Raw genomic sequence first — 21601 nt, forward strand, 5'->3', positions numbered from 1 at the left:
TTAAGCTAGAGGGGCTTAGGCCTAAGGCTGAAAGTTTATTAAAGAGTAGGCCGTGATGAACTGTGTCGAATGCCTTTTGAAGGTCAATTAGGATCATTCCACTAAGTTTGCCAACTTCCATTTCAGATCTGATGAAATCAGTCAGGTATAGAAGACATGAGTCAGTTGAGTGGGACTTCCTGAAGCCCGACTGGAAAGTATACAGTAGTTTGGAGTCACTGATGTACCCATAAAGTTGTTCATGGATTACTTTCTCTAGTACCTTGGAAGTGACACTAAGTATGGAGATGGGTCTGTAGTTTCCTGGGTCAGATCTGTTACCCTTCTTAAAAAGAGGGATTGTCTTAGCATGTTTCATATCTAAGGGAACAGTACCTTGCTCAAGCGACAGATTGACTATGTGTGTGACACATGGTGCAATCAGTTCGGCTGCATCTTTTAAAAACCTTGCCGATATGTTGTCAAGCCCAGTGGCCTTGTTGGTGTCAAGGCTCTTTAAGATTTTAGTTATGTTGTCAACTGAAACTGGCTTGAAGGAAAAGCTGCTTGGACTAACACCGAGGCGGTCGTAGAAAGCTTGAAGTACATTCTGCCCATAGGTGACAGGGACTACAGGCAGACATGCAACAAGTTTCTTGGCTATAGAGGTAAAAAAGGAATTAAAATGATTTGCAATCAGGTTTTTGTTGTACACCCTATTACCATCAATATCTAAGGAGATACAAGGACTCTGAGCTTTAACTTTGGTGGTGCAGCCCAGATTAGACAAGGTTTTCCATAAGGATTTGGAGTTGTCCTTGTTTTCCCTGATTTGTTCAGAGAAATAACTGGACTTGGCCTTCTTCACTTTGCGCTGAACCTGGTTTCTGAGCCTTCTAAAGTGAAGGAGGTCAGCTCGGTTACCTGACCGCTTGAAACGTGACAGGGCTTTGTCCCTGGCGCTGATAGCTTCATGAATTGCTTGTGTGAACCATACATTAGATCTCTGCTTGATTCTGATAGTTCTGAGTTCTGATAGTTCTGAAAGAAAAAGCCCTTTGAAACTGCCCCATGCCTGATTGATGTCATCAGAATTAAGAACTGGGGACCAGTCTAGCTTTTGTACAGCTTCGCAAAGTTGAGCCACAGAGTAGCGCTTAAAGGATCTGGCAGTGATAGATTTGTGAGAGTTGAATATTACTCGTTGAGCTCTCCTGGAGCAGTAGGTAAGAAAGTGATCACTAATGCCGTATGTCAAAACACCACTTTGAGAAATAAAGTCAGTGTCTGAAACTAGAATTAAATCAATGGTGCTGGAAGAAGAGTCATCAATTCGTGTGGGTTCATTTATCATTTGAGTAAGTCCGAAGGCCCTGCTAAACCTGTCTAGCCCATTGAAAGTGGCACAGGATTTATTTGTGACATCTGTGTTGAAATCACCAACATATATGCATTCTCTGCTCAGCAAATTAGGACACTTTGACAAGACATCATCAAAAAGGTCATAAAAGGAATATTGCTGTGGAGGACGATAGCATACACCCAGGAGTATGGGCTTTGTTTTGGGGAGACAGATGTCAATCATTAGAATTTCTGCCAGATTAGTCTTCTAGAAGATGCTGTGCGTGGAGCCCCACGCAAAGGGTCCGCGAGTCACCCGTCACCCCTGACCTCGTCAAGATATAGGCCAGAAACGGGTCCCAGACGACTGAGAACTTTTTGAGAGAGTTGGTCCTCGGGAACCTGAGTCTCTCCATCTGTATAACAGAGACCCTGTCCGTTAACCACAACTGAAATGAAGGTGAAGAGGGAGACTTCCATTCCTTCAGAATTAGTCTTTCGGGGACAGTTGTCCCCTGTGTCAGAGACTGTTGCACAGCTGCAGGGAAGTTCAGAGAGGTCTCCGAGCAGCCAAAGATGGCGAGTTCTGCCTCCGGCTGCAGGGTTATTTTGTAGGCCTTAGAGTACGAGTCAAATATCCTGGCCCAGAATCCCGCTAGTGAAGGACAGAACCAAAAGGCATGAGATAACGTGCCCTCTGACACCTGACACCTATCGCACAGTGTTCAGAAGGGTAGATCTTATGCAACTTATGCTTAGAATACGATGAACGACTTTAAATTGGATCAGCTGGTGTCTACTATTAACTGAGCAGAGTTGTATCATAGACAGACTCCTATCCCATATAATGTCAGACAACTCAATACCAAGTTCCCCCTGCATGCTTCTCTAATCCTCTCAGTAGAGGCCATGGTGCAGCTATCAAACAGATGTACAAATCTGGAAATGAGATGCTTGGAGTGAGGAGGGCTCAGCAAAAACATAAAAAAGCATGCTCATCTGGAAGCACTACAAAGTCATGAATCCTGGATCAAACATAATTTCTGACTTGCAGGTATCTAAACCAGTGTGTGGTGTTTCCATTCATCACCAGTGTTGGGCAAGTTACTTTCAAAATGTAATATACTACATATTACTAATTACTTTAATTTTAAAGTAATAAGATACTTTACAATATTACTGTCTGTGTAGAGTAACTCGTTACTTATTACACTACTTTTTTGGATTATTTTGACCAAAACAACAGCAGCAGCAGAATGACATGGCCGCCCCGGAACCATCCTGAAAAATAATTTCAACCGCCTTGAAGTCAGTGTATACAATCCAAAATTCTAAATGTTATTGTTTTCCTTTGTTATTGTCATCTATAGTGGTTATTTGCATAAAAACACACAGTTTGATTAGGAAATTATTGTCCTTTTTAAATAAGTGCTTTGATTAAGAAAAAATGTAACTCAATTTGTAACTTGAGTTACTTGACAAAGTAACTGGTATAATATTACTGAAATCCTATAAGTAATAAGTTATATTACTGAGTTACTGCTAAAAGTAATATATTACATGTAATATGTTACTTTTGTAATGAGTTACCCCAACACTGTTCATCACATCCTAAAAGCTGCTCTGGCTCTTATGAAACGTAACAAAACAGGCAGGGCATTTATGAAATGAGAAGTAGAGTGCTGCAGCACACACAGGCGTTCATACATAATGAACAGAACTGAACCTTCCTCTATCTGCACAGAGCGCATATCCAGAGGCACTGCCTTCATCAAGCAGCTTTATTAGCTCTTCAGAAGCCCCGCCTCTCTCTCTCTCTCTCTCTCTCTCTCTCTCTCTCTCTCTCTCTCTCTCTCTCTCTGTCTGTCGCTCGCTCACCCTTGCACACAGGCCGGTGGTCGCTCCAAGCAGCAAAGACCTCGGCTACTCGCTGGCAGGTAATGGTTTTGGAACCCTGCAGCACATGGTCTTCATCACAGGTGAATTGAGCAGTGGCTCCAATGCTGAAAAGAGAAACATAATTAAAATGTGAAAAGCAATCAATAAAAAAAAAACGACACGTGAGGCACTTCACATCCATTATTACATCAATGACAATGAATCCAATGAATGAATGAAAGAAATGCATTCATTATCAAAACAATACAGTTGTCCTTCCTATAAAAATGAATTGTCTTCATAAGTGTCAAATAAGTGCTATGATCATTTGAATGAGGTGAATAACAAAATTGAAGGTGCTACAAATGTGAATAAGACATTTCTCATTTCAGAGTGACTTTAATGCAATAAGCACCCTTTTTACATCAGCTGAGAAATGTGTTATATATATAATATAATGCCAAATTACACTGTATTGCAAAACAGAACTAGTAGTGGCGCGTGAGAGTGATCTCTCACATGAACATGAAAAAAACAACAGGAACTCCCAATCTAATCTCTAATCTAGCAGATTGAGAATGGAGGTAATTGTGGCAGCTAACTAAATCTAACTGCCTCCTTCCCAGAGCTTTAGCCAGTTCTCAATCAAAAGTTGGAAGACAAACCCTGGGGCTCTGCTTTCTCTGAATAGCAATCAGCTTGGATAAAATGCTATCTCTCACCACACTGAGGACTAGCTTGGATAAAATGCTATCTCTCGCCACACTGAGGACTAGCTTGGATAAAATGCTATCCCTCGCCACACTGAGGACTAACTTGGATAAAATGCTATCTCTTACCACACTGAGGACTAGCTTGGATAAAATGCTATCTCTCACCACACTGAGGACTAGCTTGGATAAAATGCTATCTCTCACCACACTGAGGACTAGCTTGGATAAAATGCTATCTCTCACCACACTGAGGACTAACTTGGATAAAATGCTATATCTCGCCACACTGAGGACTAGCTTGGATAAAATGCTATCTCTCACCACACTGAGGACTAGCTTGGATAAAATGCTATCTCTCGCCACACTGAGGACTAGCTTGGATAAAATGCTATCTCTCACCACACTGAGGACTAACTTGGATAAAATGCTATCTCTCGCCACACTGAGGACTAACTTGGATAAAATGCTATCTCTCACCACACTGAGGACTAGCTTGGATAAAATGCTATCTCTCACCACATTGAGGACTAACTTGGATAAAAACGTCCCCCCATTTTCTCCCAAATTGTACTTGTGATTGTTCCCCCTGTTGCCCCGGTCGCTGCTTCACCCTCTGCTGATCTGGGGAGAGCCGTAGACTAGCCTCCGACACATGCGCAGTTGTCAGCCGCTTCTTTTCACCTGTCAGCGTGGAGCTTCACCGGCAGGATGTAGCATGTGGGAGGATCACGCTATTCCCACCAGTTCCCTTCCGCCCTGACCAGGCACCCGACCGACCAGAGGAGGCGCTAGTGCAGCGACCAGGACACAGACCCTCAATCCGGCTTCCCACCCGCAGACACAGCCAATCGTGCCTGAATGGGCGCCCGACCAAGCCGGAGGTGACACAGGGGCGCGAACCTGTGACCCTCGTGTTGGTAGGCAGCTTGGAGCTGGGTTGATATTTCTATGGATGTTCCTCTTAGCCAGTGTCTCTGGATTCATGCATCAAATTGGTCGTGTTTCTGCCGCAGTCCCACGTGATGAAAATAAAAGTGCTGTATACGTTATTACGCTTGGGTTGCAAGGTGACACTGAATTTATGAATATCTAACTTTTTGGTGTTGAGCTGAAAAGTTTTAACAGCCCCTGCATACAGTATTATAATCGTATTTGTAGCACCTGTCTTAACAAAATATGTAGTGCACGTGTTGTGTGACAGTTTTCAAAACTATCAGCTGCACAAGGTCACTTTCGTAGCATTCTCTAAATTGCATCAGACAAAAAAAAGTATTCAAAATATGAAAATATGCGACATGTCAAAGAAGGTTGACTAAAACAGAACATTTATCTCCTCCTTTCCTGAAAGGGCTGATATGGTATGTGATATGAATATTACATTTTGTTGAATGTGTCTGGTGCACGACAAACTAGATTGTCTAAATTACTGAATATTTTATTGTGAGCATGCATACCGTCATAAGCTACTGTCATAAGCTACTCTCAAAAGCGCTCCTTTTACTTTACACGTGCCACGCTTGTCAAGTGGAACGTGTAAAGTTTTAAATATGCTGTGTGATGATGTGACAGCTGGATGGAAAACGGCCCAACTCTCCCCTATAGAGACAGTCAACATGTCTGGGAACGCCCATACAGGCTCTAGGAACGCCCACAATAGACGCTGGGTTAGCTGGCTCAGCCTGGCTGGGGGCGTGGTCAGGGTGGGGTAAAAAACCCTGTTCTATCCATTCAGCAAAGTTAGAATTTAGCTGATAGCCCAGCCCAGGCAGACACGATCGGGGATTTAACCACCGCAGTAAACGCACATCTGAGCAGACGTCTTGTGTTCTGCTCTAGAACCCCCAAACCTGTAGTTTAGAGCCGCAGCACCGTCTTTTGGTGAGTCAGCCCATGAGATATATGGGCGGTTTTACCCCACTCGCTCGCCAGCCGTTTAACATTTTGTGGGCGTTCCCACTGTCTCTATGGCTCGGCGTTTCAAAATCTCAGCTCCTTCACTTCGGTTCTGGTTCTGGGCGCACTTTGACTCACCTGAAGTCGGAGCCACTCCGTTTGCCGTTCTCCGGCTCCCCTGGGTCTGGGCAGTAATTAGACAACTGTTTGATGCCGCCTTCATTCACTGAGTGAGACAAGACAATGAGAGAGACACAATCACCTGCACTGCCAAAGCTCCATGCTTCCATCCAGACGCAGCCAATGTAGACAATGAGTTGAATTATAGCAGATCAAATATGTCCTGTTTGAATCTTGCACAGTGAACGTCTGGTAACAAAATGTTGTCAGTAGTTAGAGAAACTGACCCCGCCTCTCAGTGCCAGATGACTTTCACTACCAATTATTTGCCGTTGCGTTTGCGATGACACACTGTTACTGTTGAGCGCTACGCTATCAAAGGGAATGTTAAGGGTAAACGCAACCGTACGCGAGCTCGAACAAAATGAGGGGAATCTATCTGAGCCCAACAGGGACCAAGAGGCTTAAGTAACCTTCAACAACATCACAGGCACTACAGTGATCACTCAGTGGGACTCTCCATACATACTAATGGTTGAAGTAGCCTCGATAAAGCTTTGTGGAGAGGATGAAATATATAGCCTTTGCTACTGTGGGAAAGTAGAGAAGTGGCTTGGAAATAGGATAAAAGTTCACTGTGTGTGTGTGTGTGTGTGTGTGTGTGTGTGTGTGTGTGTGTGTGTGTGTGTGTGTGTGTGTGTGTGTGTGTGTGTGTGTGTGTGTGCGCGTGTGTGCAAGCAGACATTAAACAAGCTCTTGCAGTATATTGTGGGAATCACATAAAGCATGCATCGGAAATGAAATTCATGAAATATGTAAAATCGTAACTTGGCAATAAGATATCACACACTTTGGTTTTTAACGCGAGAAGCTCTAGAGGCGTTCGTTCTGCTTTCACTTACGAACTTCATTAGCTTTGAAGTTAATTGTGGCGAGTTATAACATTGCTATGGGTTCAATTATGCGCCATGGATGCACAAGGCATACAGTACTATGCACCATCGACTCCTCTTTTTAAATGATACATTAATTGTCTTGTAGAAAAGATTATAGCCGCCTACATTATTCATGTCACCATGCAATGGCAAGAATATGAAACATAAGGTAATAAAGATTACAACCTGTTATCGCTAAAGTGTTGAGCACATTGTGGAGTTAAAGGAAATTAAAGGTTGTGAATAGCTTATGTTAATGACAGAGCTCAGCAAGCTATTAGAATGTATTCACTCACTTCAGTGTGAAGTGCACACAACTCATCTGCCACTCAGCCTTGACTACTGCTGTGTGTGTATGAACTCCAGTCAATCTGATGTATTGCTTAGGTAGGATAGAACCAAAGAGGGACTTTTGATGGCTGCAACAGATCAAATTTGGGAGTTTTGCTGCAATGTAGGCTACAGTCTATGACTAGGTCTGATATAGCTGAGCACATTTTTTGAAATTTTCCTTATTTTTTTAAAATTCCTCCCATTTTCTCCCCAATTGTACTTTCCCCCTGCTGTCCTGGTCCTTGCCCTGACGATCCGGAGAGAGCTGTAGACTAGTACATGTTTCCTCTGATACACGTGCAGTCGCCAGCCGCTTCTTTTCACCTGACAGCGAGGAGTTTCAGCGGCAGGACGTAACGTGTGGGAGGATCACGCTACTCCCTCCAGTCCCCCGTCCCCCCCGAACTGACCAGAGGAGGCACTACCAAGACACCCTAGGTCTGATCTAGCTGAGCACATTTCTGTCAGTCAGTCAGTCAGACAACAGGACAATCAGACAGTCAGTCAGACAACAGGACAGTCAGACAGTCAGTCAGACAACAGGACAGTCAGTCAGTCAGACAACAGGACAGTCAGTCAGTCAGACAGACAACAGGACAGTCAGTCAGTCAGTCAGTCAGTCAGTCAGTCAGACAGACAACAGGACAGTCAGTCAGTCAGTCAGTCAGTCAGACAGACAGACAACAGGACAGTCAGTCAGTCAGACGACAGTCAGTCAGTCAGACAACAGGACAGTCAGTCAGTCAGACAGGACAGTCAGTCAGTCAGTCAGACAACAGGACAGTCAGTCAGTCAGTCAGACAACAGGACAGTCAGTCAGTCAGACGACAGGACAGTCAGTCAGTCAGACAACAGCACAGTCAGTCAGACAGTCAGTCAGACAACAGGACAGTCAGTCAGTCAGTCAGTCAGTCAGACAACAGGACATTCAGTCAGTCAGACAACAGGACAGTCAGTCAGTCAGACAACAGGACAGTCAGTCAGTCAGACGACAGGACAGTCAGTCAGTCAGTCAGACAACAGGACAGTCAGTCAGTCAGTCAGTCAGACAGACAGACAACAGGACAGTCAGTCAGTCAGACGACAGGACTGTCAGTCAGTCAGTCAGTCAGTCAGTCAGACAGACAGACAACAGGACAGTCAGTCAGTCAGACAACAGGACTGTCAGTCAGTCAGTCAGTCAGTGAGTCAGTCAGACAGACAGACAGACAACAGGACAGTCAGTCAGTCAGTCAGACAGACAGACAACAGGACAGTCAGACAGACAGACAACAGGACAGTCAGTCAGTCAGACAACAGGACAGTCAGTCAGTCAGTCAGTCAGACAACAGGACAGTCAGTCAGTCAGTCAGACAACAGGACAGTCAGTCAGTCAGTCAGTCAGACAACAGGACAGTCAGTCAGTCAGTCAGACGACGGGGCAAATGTGTTATCAGAAAGAAAAAGAGACTGCACTTCTAAATCTAGTACTGTAGCTTAAGACAGTACTGTGCTGTACTGTAGCTTAAAGTCCCTGGAAACCAGAAATATTTCTTTATTATTTAGCATTTTGAGTTCATCACATCACAGGACCCTATGTTAATAAGCTACCAGCCAAATTTGAACGATGATGAACGTTGCAAAGTATATAAATTTAGGTTTGACAGGTGTGGCAAAACGCATGAGATTTCATTATTTTTTAGAGTGTACTTTCTCCCGCGGAATGTGTGGGCGTGTCCGTCTGCAGCAGGGACATTTATCTCCTCCGAGAGAGAGAGCGCGAGAGAGAGGGGGGGGAGGGAAACGGAGAAAGAGATCAAGTTACACAGCACTTGCGAGTGTGTGTGTGTGTGTGTGTGTGTGTGTGTGTGTGTGTGTGTGTGTGTGTGTGTGTGTGTGTGTGTGTGTGTGTGTGTGTGTGTGTGTTCGCGCGTTGCTCCGCGGCTCTGAGGAAGAGATCTCTGTCTCTCTCTCGCTCAAGCAAGGTGTCGGGTTTCAGGCGATGCCTCTCCCTCTCTCTCTCTCTCTCTCTCTCTCTCTCTCTCTCTCTCTCTCTCTCTCAGAGAGAGAGAGAGCGAGAGAGAGAGAGCGAGAGAGAGGGAGAGGCATCGCCTGAAACCCGACACCTTGCTAATCTCACAAGCATAGCGCTGGCAGACGGCACACAGAGGGAGACGGACAGCGAGGGAGCGCTGTCACTGGGGGCAAAGAACGGACTTGCCATAGGTGGGTGCAGATTGCGCGCGTGTACAAAGGTTATATAGAGCTTATGACGTCATAAGCTCCTGCGTTTTAGCACCTCACGCACTGCTGGATTCAATGAGGAAGTACTTTTTAGAATCTTGTAGAAAAGTGGCGATTTTAAGGCTTTGGGTTGAAAGTAATGTATAATAATTTCGGAGGCACAAAATTACTAGCATAAGACCCTAAATAACATAGTTAGAACGTTTTTGTGGATTTTGGTTTCCAGGGACTTTAAGACAGTACTGTGCTGTACTGTAGCTTAAGACAGTACTGTGCTGTACTGTAGCTTAAGACAGTACTGTGCTGTACTGTAGCTTAAGACAGTACTGTACTGTAGCTTAAGACAGTACTGTACTGTACTGTAGCTTAAGACAGTACTGTACTGTAGCTTAAGACAGTACTGTACTGTACTGTAGCTTAAGACAGTACTGTGCTGTACTGTAGCTTAAGACAGTACTGTGCTGTACTGTAGCTTAAGACAGTACTGTGCTGTACTGTAGCTTAAGACAGTACTGTACTGTACTGTAGCTTAAGACAGTACTGTGCTGTACTGTAGCTTAAGACAGTACTGTACTGTACTGTAGCTTAAGACAGTACTGTGCTGTACTGTAGCTTAAGACAGTACTGTACTGTACTGTAGCTTAATGCCTTCATAATGCCTAACATCTTAACTGTAGCTTAATGCTTCACCAAATGATGCAGCAACAAAAAGAGACGTGAAAGAAAGAAAGACCCAGAACACAAAGCCCTGCTGCACAAATGAAAAGGCCAAACAATGAACACATTTGCATAAGAAAACTAAAAGACTTACTCAAAGACAGTTTGTTACTGTTGTCCTTCCCTGGTAATAATTTTACCCCTCTGGATTTAAGCTCTCCAGAGCTTTTCACTGGTCGAGAGCAATGAAAAGAGGTCATTAGATCAAAGAAGTTACAGTATTAGATGTGAGAAGATACAGTACAAGTGTTTCTTTCTCTGGAGGATACTTGGTCCTATGAAGAACATCAAAATGTCATTGCTAGTAATAGTAATAACACTAGTGGTCTGCATGGTTTTCTTCTCTTCCCCCCACAGGAAACGGGTCTATTGCCCCTGATGCATTTCTTTTAGGGGCTGCATTGGCAAGTCTATAAAAGCAAAATGAGATTTTCTCATTTGTTTGTTTGTATAACTCAGGCATATAAACAGTGGATGGAAATTGATTGGACAGAGCAGATTTAAGGGTTATAGCCTGTAAGGGGGAAATAGCATGCAGACTCAAACAGCAGCCCAAAGGACTCCACGGCTAAATATCTTAGAGTGCCTCTAATGAAACATAGCAGGGGCCAGGCAGACTGCACACAGAAGCCAGCTGATGCATGTGACTGTCAGAACTTTGAGGTGTCAACAGAATAGCCAAAAGCAATGAAGCAAGCAAAATAAGGCATTGGAATTGGAAAACATTGGGATGATCACTTTCCTAGACTGCATTTAAAGCCAACTGATGAATTCAAGCTGTTATATACAAGCTGGACATGTGTCTCTTTAGTGACTGACCGGCCCAGGCGTTTCTTATGCTCAAACGCACGCTGCACAATAAAGCCCCTCCTTAACTTGTCGCTGCATTAAAAAGAAACTGGCCCTTTACATCGGGAATAGCAAAACGCATAGGGACCTTTTCATGCTATTGATTTTCTGTCTCCATTTACAATGAGTTGCCACACATGCAGGTTATAGGCTCCTGGTAGAAAACCTGTTAGAAAGGCTTTCATGGTGAAGTCACAGGCTTCCCTGCTTGGTTTGTGGGTGTGGCTAAATGGGGTACTACAGCCCCGGATGGAAGTGAAGCAAACTTTCCCCGGGCGCTCACGGGGTAATAAACGATCGTTGATCGTTATAGAGACAGTCCGCATGTCTGGGAACGCCCATACAGGCTGTAGGAACGCCCACAATAGACGCTGAGTTAGCCTGGGGGCGGGGTCAGGGTGGGGTAAATTCCCCCATTCTATCCATTCAGCAAAGTTAGAATTTAGCTGATAGCCCAGCCCAGGCAGACGCGATCGGGGATTTAACCACTGCAGTAAACGCACATCTGAGCAGACGTCTTGTGTTCTGCTCTAGAACCCCCAAACCTGTAGTTTAGAGCCGCAGCACCGTCTTTTGGTGAGTCAGCCCATGAGCTATATCGGCGGTTTTACCCCGTTTAACATTTTGTGGGCATTCCCAGACATGCGGACTGTCTCTATAGTGTTCAGGCTGAGATTAGATTAGATTAGAGTGGGACAGGGCAGACTAGGCTGTAGATTAGTTAGATTCCTTGTGTGCTAGTTAGTTCTGGTTAATGGATAGAGTAGTCAGATTGTCTGAGCTGTTGCTCGTTTGGCCTGGCCCCTCCGCTGCCGGTTCTAGTGTGCCGCTGCTGCCCTGGTCACTGCAGCGGGATGGCCAATGAGTAGCTGCTGTATGCCCTATAGGGGCAGGGCTGGGTGATAAATGTCAGACTGTTTGTTGTCTATTCAGTGGCATCATATCGCCTGGTAATTATAATACATGATAACTTGATTGCTAAATTTGACATTAGTATGTTTTGAAACTGTCCCCTGTGACTACTCGTGACCATATCGCCCAGCCCTAGTATATCCTGTCTGTTCTGCTCTCTCTCCTAGCCTCCCTCCCGCTTCCCCCCTGCTCTCTTCCTACCTTTCTCCCTCTCCACCTCTCTAGGCTTTATGCTCAAACGATGTTGACATTAGTAGGTAAAATTAACGGATATAATAATAAGCTTCAGAGGGCTATAGCTGTTTGTGGCGAGTTGGTCTGAGGAGCAGATGCATGGGTTTTGATATTAACTTAAGGCGAGTCCGCCCACCATGCGAGTGGTGCTCGCCTTTCAATCCGGGAGCAGGGGATTTCACCTGAAAGTACACTGCAGCACGGGAATGTGGCCGTGCTGCTTGGCTCTGTGTGAAAGCAATTTCTGTGGCGAGGCTGCGGGCTTTGCGGGACCCCTAAACTGCTTTTTTGCCGCGATCTGTGTGTGAAAGAGCCTGAAATAAATGATGTTTGGAGAGTTTTATGGCGATTGTCTGTTCCCCTGTGAACGCCTGGGGAGATTTTGCATCACTTCGTCCATGGCTGTATCCCTTCTAGCCTGGTTTGGTGCCGGGCTGTTAGTATCTGTGGCATGGTATAGCCTACATATAGTATCTGTGGCATGGTATAGCCTACATACTTTGTCCCCTGGCCTGACTTGAAAGTCGTGCCAGGGGACAATGTCAAGGTAATGGATTATTGAGCTGCTCGAGCTGTGTTATACACATTATTTATCTCTCAAATAATTGATTAACAAAAGCCTTTGAAGTCAATGGTTTGAAGCTGAAAAAAAACCTTCATACAGCCTTTGCCTTCAACAGTGGGGGTATTAATGAAAACGGTTTGATATTCAGTTGACAAAGATCAAAAACATGTTTGGTAATTACAGCGTATTTCCCCCCACAATGGCCCCTTTTTGTTCAAGCAGAGTGCCCTCTATTAGGATTTGCAAATGAAGTCATCATGTCTTACCTTGATACTGAGCCCTGAAGCCTTTGTGGCGGTGGTTGCTCTCCGTCACAAAGTGCAGCCGGAGCCAGTTTTTGTTGCTGATGATGGGCGCTGGAATATTCATACCAGACAGCCTGAGTGTGAAGAAGAAGAGGAGGAGAAAAATAACATATCATCTTCATCATCTTTTAACGTTACTGCAGACGATACTGGAGATGATTGGGGAGGAAAAATGAAAGGAAAAATGAAACTAATCGATAACGTTAGCCGGAATAATACAATAGACACCTATTTTCAGAACTTAGCAGCCATCAGCTAGCTGTAAGGCTAGTAGAATGGCTAGCCGTTAGCCATTCACGCAAGAGCAAATTAATAAACAGTGTTGGCTTCACGAAGAGGCCCCTGGTGCCCCCCCCCCCCACCGCACCCTGTCATACCAGCTAGCTGCGCACCGCACCCTGTCATACCAGCTAGCTGCGCACCGCACCCTGTCATACCAGCTAGCCACGCACAACACCCTGTCATACCAGCTAGCCGCGCACCACTCCCTGTCATACCAGCTAGCCACGCACAACACCCTGTCATACCAGCTAGCCACGCACAACACCCTGTCATACCAGCTAGCCGCGCACCACTCCCTGTCATACCAGCTAGCCACGCACAACACCCTGTCATACCAGCTAGCCACGCACAACACCCTGTCATACCAGCTAGCCGCGCACCGCACCCTGTCATACCAGCTAGCCACGCACAACACCCTGTCATACCAGCTAGCCGCGCACAACACCCTGTCATACCAGCTAGCCACGCACAACACCCTGTCATACCAGCTAGCCACGCACAACACCCTGTCATACCAGCTAGCCACGCACAACACCCTGTCATACCAGCTAGCCGCGCACAACACCCTGTCATACCAGCTAGCCACGCACAACACCCTGTCATACCAGCTAGCCGCGCACAACACCCTGTCATACCAGCTAGCCGGCGCACCGCACCCTGTCATGGCAGCTAGCCGCGCACCGCACCCTGTCATGGCAGCTAGCCGTGCACCGCACCCTGTCATACCAGCTAGCCGTGCACCGCACCCTGTCATAGCAGCTAGCCGCGCACCGCACCCTGTCATACCAGCTAGCCGTGCACCGCACCCTGTCATACCAGCTAGCCGTGCACCGCACCCTGTCATAGCAGCTAGCCGCGCACCGCACCCTGTCATGGCAGCTAGCCGTGCACCGCACCCTGTCATACCAGCTAGCCGTGCACCGCACCCTGTCATAGCAGCTAGCCGCGCACCGCACCCTGTCATACCAGCTAGCCGTGCACCGCACCCTGTCATACCAGCTAGCCGCGCACCGCACCCTGTGATAGCACAGTCAATAGCGCACAATGCCACTCTAGCTATTAAACACAGGCTGCGGACTGGCTGAGAGAGGAAATAGTGCAGTTGAGCCCAGTGTGCCCCAACTGGCTGAGTGTTGAAAAAACAGCACGATGTGTTAAGGCGGAGGGAGGTGGGGGGGTTATGGTGTGTTAAGGTGGAGGGAGGTGTGGGGTTATGGTGTGTTAAGGTGGAGGGAGGTGTGGGGTTATGGTGTGTTAAGGTGGAGGGAGGTGTGGGGTTATGGTGTGTTAAGGTGGAGGGAGGTGTGGGGTTATGGTGTGTTAAGGTGGAGGGAGGTGTGGGGTTATGGTGTGTTAAGGTGGAGGGGGGTGTGGGGTTATGGTGTGTTAAGGTGGAGGGAGGTGTGGGGTTATGGTGTGTTAAGGTGGAGGGAGGTGTGGGGTTATGGTGTGTTAAGGTGGAGGGGGGTGTGGGGTTATGGTGTGTTAAGGTGGAGGGAGGTGTGGGGTTATGGTGTGTTAAGGCGGAGGGAGGTGTGGGGTTATGGTGTGTTAAGGCGGAGGGAGGTGTGGGGTTATGGTGTGTTAAGGTGGAGGGAGGTGTGGGGTTATGGTGTGTTAAGGTGAGCACAATGGAATGACTTTTAAGGATCATTGTTCTATGTAATTTCTTTGGCATTTACTGCAGAGTCACTGAAAGGGCAGAAAGAGAACAGGAACTAAGGGAGAGAGAGTATGTGAGAGAGTGTGATGGTGAAGGTGCTGCCTTCACCAAGAGAGAGAGGCATTTTTTTCTGGTGTATTTGGATTTTCCCTTAATGGCCATTTGCAGGTGAGAGAAAAATGTATAACTCAAACTTGACATTTGATTTCTTGTCAGTTCTCAGTTCAGTTATGTAAACAGCCCCTTATCACAAGCATGTCTCAAAGGGCTTGATATAGCATCATCACAGTCATGCTACATCAGATATCTCCACACAACATACATACATACTAGGGGTGTCACAATATATCGTCCCACAATATATTGCGGTATCAAAACGTGACAATATGTATCGTTGAGATGAAATCTCATATCTTGAGAAAAAGAAGCTGGACATGGTGGCACTGATCTGCATCTGATTGCATGCTCACTCTCCTTTTTATTGCTTTGTTTGAACAGACGAGGGACGTTACAGACACGGATGAAAATGGTGAAATTACTCAAATTAGCGTGGAGGATGCCCCCTCAACTTACAAATCGATGGCAAAAAAATATTGTTAAAATATCATATCGTATCGTTATCGTGAACCCAATATCGTGTATCGTATCGTATTGTGAACTGAGTGTATCGTGACACCCCTAATACATACTACACATTTTTTTTACTAGATTACATTATGATAGTACACAAACACAGCCTATCTTTGGACTGTGGGAGGAAACCCACACAGACACGGGGAGAACATGCAAAGTCAACTCCATTTAGAAAACACAGCAGGTCCCTGCTATTTGAGATGTCCTCCTGATGATCTCTGGCCTGTATTAGCTCAGAGAATAGAAACAAGACATTACAGGCTGCTGCTGGCTACATGTTCTATTTCCACTTGATCAACATATGTGATTTCTGAACGCCGATATTAAAAACACAAATCATCCATCATACTGGGAGATGACAGCTGCTCCTATAGGGGAGTTAAAAGGTAATTGATTCCACACAAAAGTTGACCTTTTGGTCACATTGATGCGTCGTTGATTAAATCTAACGGCGCAAATTTATGGACAGGATGAAAAGGAGCAGCCTTCAGTTGACGGAGCGATTTACAAGCAAACGCCTGCATGTTTCCTGTAGCAGAGGCTACAAATGATAGCAAGGTCTCTGCTATAAGTCTGCATGTTTCCTGTAGCAGAGAGGCTACAAATGATAACAAGGTCTCTGCTATAAGTCTGCATGTTTCCTGTAGCAGAGAGGCTACAAATGATAGCAAGGTATCTGCTATAAGTCTGCATGTTTCCTGTAGCAGAGAGGCTGCAAATGATAGCAAGGTATCTGCTATAAGTCTGCATGTTTCCTGTAGCAGAGGCTACAAATGATAGCAAGGTCTCTGCTATAAGTCTGCATGTTTCCTGTAGCAGAGAGGCTGCAAATGATAGCAAGGTATCTGCTATAAGTCTGCATGTTTCCTGTAGCAGAGAGGCTGCAAATGATAGCAAGGTATCTGCTATAAGTCTGCATGTTTCCTGTAGCAGAGGCTACAAATGATAGCAAGGTCTCTGCTATAAGTCTGCATGTTTCCTGTAGCAGAGAGGCTGCAAATGATAGCAAGGTATCTGCTATAAGTCTGCATGTTTCCTGTAGCAGAGGCTACAAATGATAGCAAGGTCTCTGCTATAAGTCTGCATGTTTCCTGTAGCAGAGAGGCTGCAAATGATAGCAAGGTATCTGCTATAAGTCTGCATGTTTCCTGTAGCAGAGGCTGCAAATGATAACAAGGTCTCTGCTATAAGTCTGCATGTTTCCTGTAGCAGAGGCTGCAAATGATAGCAAGGTATCTGCTATAAGTCTGCATGTTTCCTGTAGCAGAGGCTGCAAATGATAGCAAGGTCTCTGCTATAAGTCTGCATGTTTCCTGTAGCAGAGGCTGCAAATGATAGCAATGTCTCTGCTATAAGTCTGCATGGTTCCTGTAGCAGAGGCTACAAATGATAGCAAGGTCTCTGCTATAAGTCTGCATGTTTCCTGTAGCAGAGGCTGCAAATGATAGCAAGGTCTCAGCTATAAGTCTCCATGTTTCCTGTAGCAGAGAGGCTACAAATGATAGCAAGGTCTCTGCTATAAGTCTGCATGTTTCCTGTAGCAGAGAGGCTGCAAATGATAGCAAGGTCTCTGCTATAAGTCTGCATGTTTCCTGTAGCAGAGAGGCTGCAAATGATAGCAAGGTCTCTGCTATAAGTCTGCATGTTTCCTGTAGCAGAGAGGCTGCAAATGATAGCAAGGTCTCTGCTATAAGTCTGCATGTTTCCTGTAGCAGAGAGGCTGCAAATGATAGCAAGGTCTCTGCTAGTCTGCATGTTTCCTGTAGCAGAGAGGCTGCAAATGATAGCAAGGTCTCTGCTATAAGTCTGCATGTTTCCTGTAGCAGAGGCTGCAAATGATAGCAAGGTCTCTGCTATAAGTCTGCATGTTTCCTGTAGCAGAGGCTGCAAATGATAGCAAGGTCTCTGCTATAAGTCTGCATGTTTCCTGTAGCAGAGAGGCTACAAATGATAGCAAGGTCTCTGCTATAAGTCTGCATGTTTCCTGTAGCAGAGAGGCTGCAAATGATAGCAAGGTCTCTGCTATAAGTCTGGGAGCAAACGGAGAGCGACCATAAAGCTCTAGCAAGGATGCTCCAGGCAGCACAGGAGTGATGTTCCAGATTGAAGAGGAGCAGAGGTGAATATACTGCTGTCGTCAAGGGCCAACTTTAGCCAAGCAGCTGAAACATGATCTGTCATCAATGTGATGTGATATGTGTGACTAATGATGTGGATGAGCAGGGTATTGGCTGCAGAGCCTTCATGATTGAAATTAGTCTAAGACTTCACAATAATAGGCCACAAGAACATGCCCCTAATACATACAGTAATGTAAGCATTACAACACAAAGTATAAGTGGTCAAATGCAATACTTCCAAAAAGAACGCCAGCAGCCGTTATGCCTGAAGGTGTTAATTGGTGACATGCCAGCCAACATTTCCTCGTTTTCTTCGCTGAGGTTATAATGTTGTGTCTAATTGAGCGCGTCGTTGGAGGTGGTATGTCTATTATTCATAGCAGAAAATAAACTGGGCCATGGAGTTTTGTCTCTCAAGTTGTCCTGGCTGGTCCACAAAGACCTCTATCTATCTATCTACTTCCCTGGCTCTCGTCAATGTAAGCCTCTCAACAACCAATCAATTAAATTGGACCGCCCAGACAGTCTCCATGACAATAAGTGAGTGCATTGTGGTGACGCTGTTTTCTTATTGTATCTCCTCCCGTGCATATTGAGTGACAAAAGACGAGAAAGTCCAATTGGAAAAATGGATCCCACACATAATGCATTGCCAGTCTCCAGGATCTCTCCGGACTGACTCAGACTGTCTGTTTCCCCCTCATAGATATGCAATACAGCTTCCCAGAGATGACTTCTTGGCATGAACGCACTGTTTTATATGCTTGGTTTCATCCCAAGTTTGTGCATCTCCCATATTATCGATTTAGACCTCTCAAAGACTAATGGTAGATTTTGACACAGGTTCAGACACAATGTGCATTAGAGTGTTTTCACAAAGTCCTCAGAATGAGATATATCTTATAATGTGAAGGGAGAAGGGGTCAGCAGGCGACGTGGCGATATCATCAAAATACCACTGTAACGAGTCCCAGTGTGCGGGTACTGTAACGAGTCCCAGTGTGCGGGTACTGTAACGAGTCCCAGTGTGCGGGTACTGTAACGAGTCCCAGTGTGCGGGTACTGTAACGAGTCCCAGTGTGCGGGTACTGTAACGAGTCCCAGTGTGCGGGTACTGTAACGAGTCCCAGTGTGCGGGTACTGTAACGAGTCCCAGTGTGCGGGTACTGTAACGAGTCCCAGTGTGCGGGTACTGTAACGAGTCCCAGTGTGCGGGTACTGTAACGAGTCCCAGTGTGCGGGTACTGTAACGAGTCCCAGTGTGCGGGTACTGTAACGAGTCCCAGTGTGCGGGTACTGTAACGAGTCCCAGTGTGCGGCTACTGTAACGAGTCCCAGTGTGCGGGTACTGTAACGAGTCCCAGTGTGCGGGTACTGTAACGAGTCCCAGTGTGCGGGTACTGTAACGAGTCCCAGTGTGCGGGTACTGCGGCGAGACGTGGCCTCGAGGCCAGAGAGGCACGATTCATTCTCCAGTGTCCGGCTCCTCTCTATTTGGGTTATGGCTATAACCCAGATCATGAATGATCAGCTCCTCTCTATTTGGGTTATGGCTATAACCCAGATCATGAATGATCAGCTCCTCTCTATTTGGGTTATGGCTATAACCCAGATCATGAATGATCAGTCCAAATTTGACAAAGATGGGTGCCAGGTGATTCACCCCCTCTTCCCGGCACATTTTCCGTCAAATCTACGATGCGAGGGAATGATTTTAAGAATACCGTGGAATAGTAGTAGTAGTAGTATGTAGTAGTAGTAGTAGTATGTAGTACTGTACTGTATTCATGCAACAAATATAGAAATGTCAATTAGTAGGGTATTTGCATGACAAAGAAGAAGAAGAAGAAGAAGAAGAAGAAGAAGAAGAAGAAGAAGAAGAAGAAGAAGAAGAAGAAGAAGAAGAAGAAGCTATAATAACCATATTGATCAGTTTGATCAGTCCTAAAATGATCTGCACTAGAAGAGGATTCCACTGTACTGTAGGTGATAAGGAGGAAGAGCCCTCTGGCCCTTTATCACAAACTCACTCTCTGGGAACAGACTGCAGGAGATGTGCTGGTCCAGCATGCTGCCTGTCTGCCAGCAGATTAGCTGCTGCACAGTGAGGCTGTCACTGCAGACCCAATACATCCTGATATTAATTGCCCTGGTGGAAAACCAGGGTCAATTATCAATACACCTCCTTCACACGGAAATGTTGCATTCTCTTCAGCCTGAGCGCAGAGGAAGATCGTGGGCTTCTGGGAAATTCTGATGGGCTTATATTTTGCTAAGAAAGATCAATAAATTCCAGTAAGAAGGGGCTGACTTCAATACACATGATGCTAAGTTAGTAACTTGGCAGCTGGGCAGCTCTTGAATATTGGACTCTTCCTTGAATATTGGACAGCCTTGAATATTCCTCAGATAGCCATGTAACCACTCAGATAGCCATGTAACCACTCAGATAGCCATGTAACCACTCAGATAGCCATGTAACCACTCAGATAGCCACGTAACCACTCAGATAGCCATGTAACCACTCACTCAGATAGCCATGTAACCACTCAGATAGCCACGTAACCAGATGGCAGATGGCTACATTCACACAGGGCACCCAAGCCTTGCCTACGCCTTGCCTTTACCCACGCTTTTAAATAGGCGTCCTTTTTAGTCAATGAGGCTGTGTACACAGGGCACCTCAACGTGAACCTTGCGTGTACCCATGCCTCGCCTGAGCTGCGCCGATTTGATCGTTTAGGCATGAAGGCAGACTTCTTTTCTGTCAAGCCATGAAGGAAAAACGAAAGGAAATGGCAAAGGCAACTGCATTTTAAAATAAAATTGAGTTACTACAACAGTGTTGAGCAGAGAGAGAGAGAGAGAGAGAGTGATTGACGGGTGGCTATCACGTGGGGCTTTCTCCCCGTCGGTAAACAAATCTTCAGGAGAGAGAATAGCGACCGAAGAAGCAAGATGGACAATGAAAAGTTCATCCACTTAGTACAACAGCATCCAGTTCTCTATGACAGCAGTCACCCAAGAAGGAGACCTGGTTATACATATCCAGCATCAATAGCACATTAAATATATCAGATTTATTTTACCTACCCAGGATAATTCGGGACCACACGTGAAAAAAACACTCGGGAGAGAGGAGAGGCGCTTGTGACTCGGCTCAGGTTCAGCGTGGAATAGGCGTGCAGTGTGATCGCAAAAGCGTGTGATAGGTTCACGCCCAGCTCAAGGTCTGTAGGCGTAGGCGTGGGTTGAGGCAAGGCGAGGCGTAGGTGCCCTGTGTGAACGTAGCGTAACACTTTCTGGAATGCGTTTTTTGCACCACGCAGATTGAGAATCAACCATGCTTCCAACAGTAACATCACTTGATAGACACTGGATGACAGAGAGGGAGAAAGAAAAACAATCAGGGAGCAGAAAAATATCAAAAATGTTGCCTTGGTCAGAGGAAGCAGAGGTGTGTTTTTTGGTCTATTTTCACGGTGATTGATGTGTAGCCTCGCATCATCCTTCCCCAGCGTGACGAAGATGGAATCAATAAACTCATTTGCAGAGATTCAACAGAAATCTTCAATTGATGAAAGGATAAAAGGTGGTAAAAGACGTCAGCAAAACATGTTTCCTGATCTATATTCCCAGAATATCTTGACTTTTAAGTATCAGAACAGCTAGAATTATTCCCACATCCTTCAGGTGCTTGGCTGAGGAAAGACTACAATCCACAGCAGTTCAAAATGGACGACATTCAGACAGCCGCGTTAAACAGGTGGAAACAGGGGCACAGTATGAGTAGATGTTGCTCGCACCTGTGTCAAAACCTTCCCATTTTTCACATCTGCTTTCTTCAAAAAACTGTAATTCTGTAAACCATAATTCCATCCTACATCTGGAATTATAAGAATTTAG

General features: G+C 45.7%; 1 protein-coding gene across 1 annotated transcript in view; it reads right to left on the bottom strand.

The window, feature by feature from the left end:
* The window catches only part of LOC310800114 (CUB and sushi domain-containing protein 3-like), a gene marked incomplete at both ends in the record, with an annotated part of 662783 nt that overhangs the window by 385891 nt on the left and 255291 nt on the right, over positions 1–21601 (bottom strand). The window contains 4 exons of the mRNA XM_083662685.1: positions 3199–3323; positions 5943–6030; positions 10227–10304; positions 12959–13071. Of these exons, the coding sequence (XP_083518811.1) occupies positions 3199–3323; positions 5943–6030; positions 10227–10304; positions 12959–13071 (404 nt within the window). The remainder of the gene's footprint in view (positions 1–3198; positions 3324–5942; positions 6031–10226; positions 10305–12958; positions 13072–21601) is intronic.

Source organism: Poromitra crassiceps, assembly GCF_964638095.1.
Source record: "Poromitra crassiceps genome assembly, chromosome: 29".
NCBI classification, from domain to species: domain Eukaryota; kingdom Metazoa; phylum Chordata; class Actinopteri; order Beryciformes; family Melamphaidae; genus Poromitra; species Poromitra crassiceps.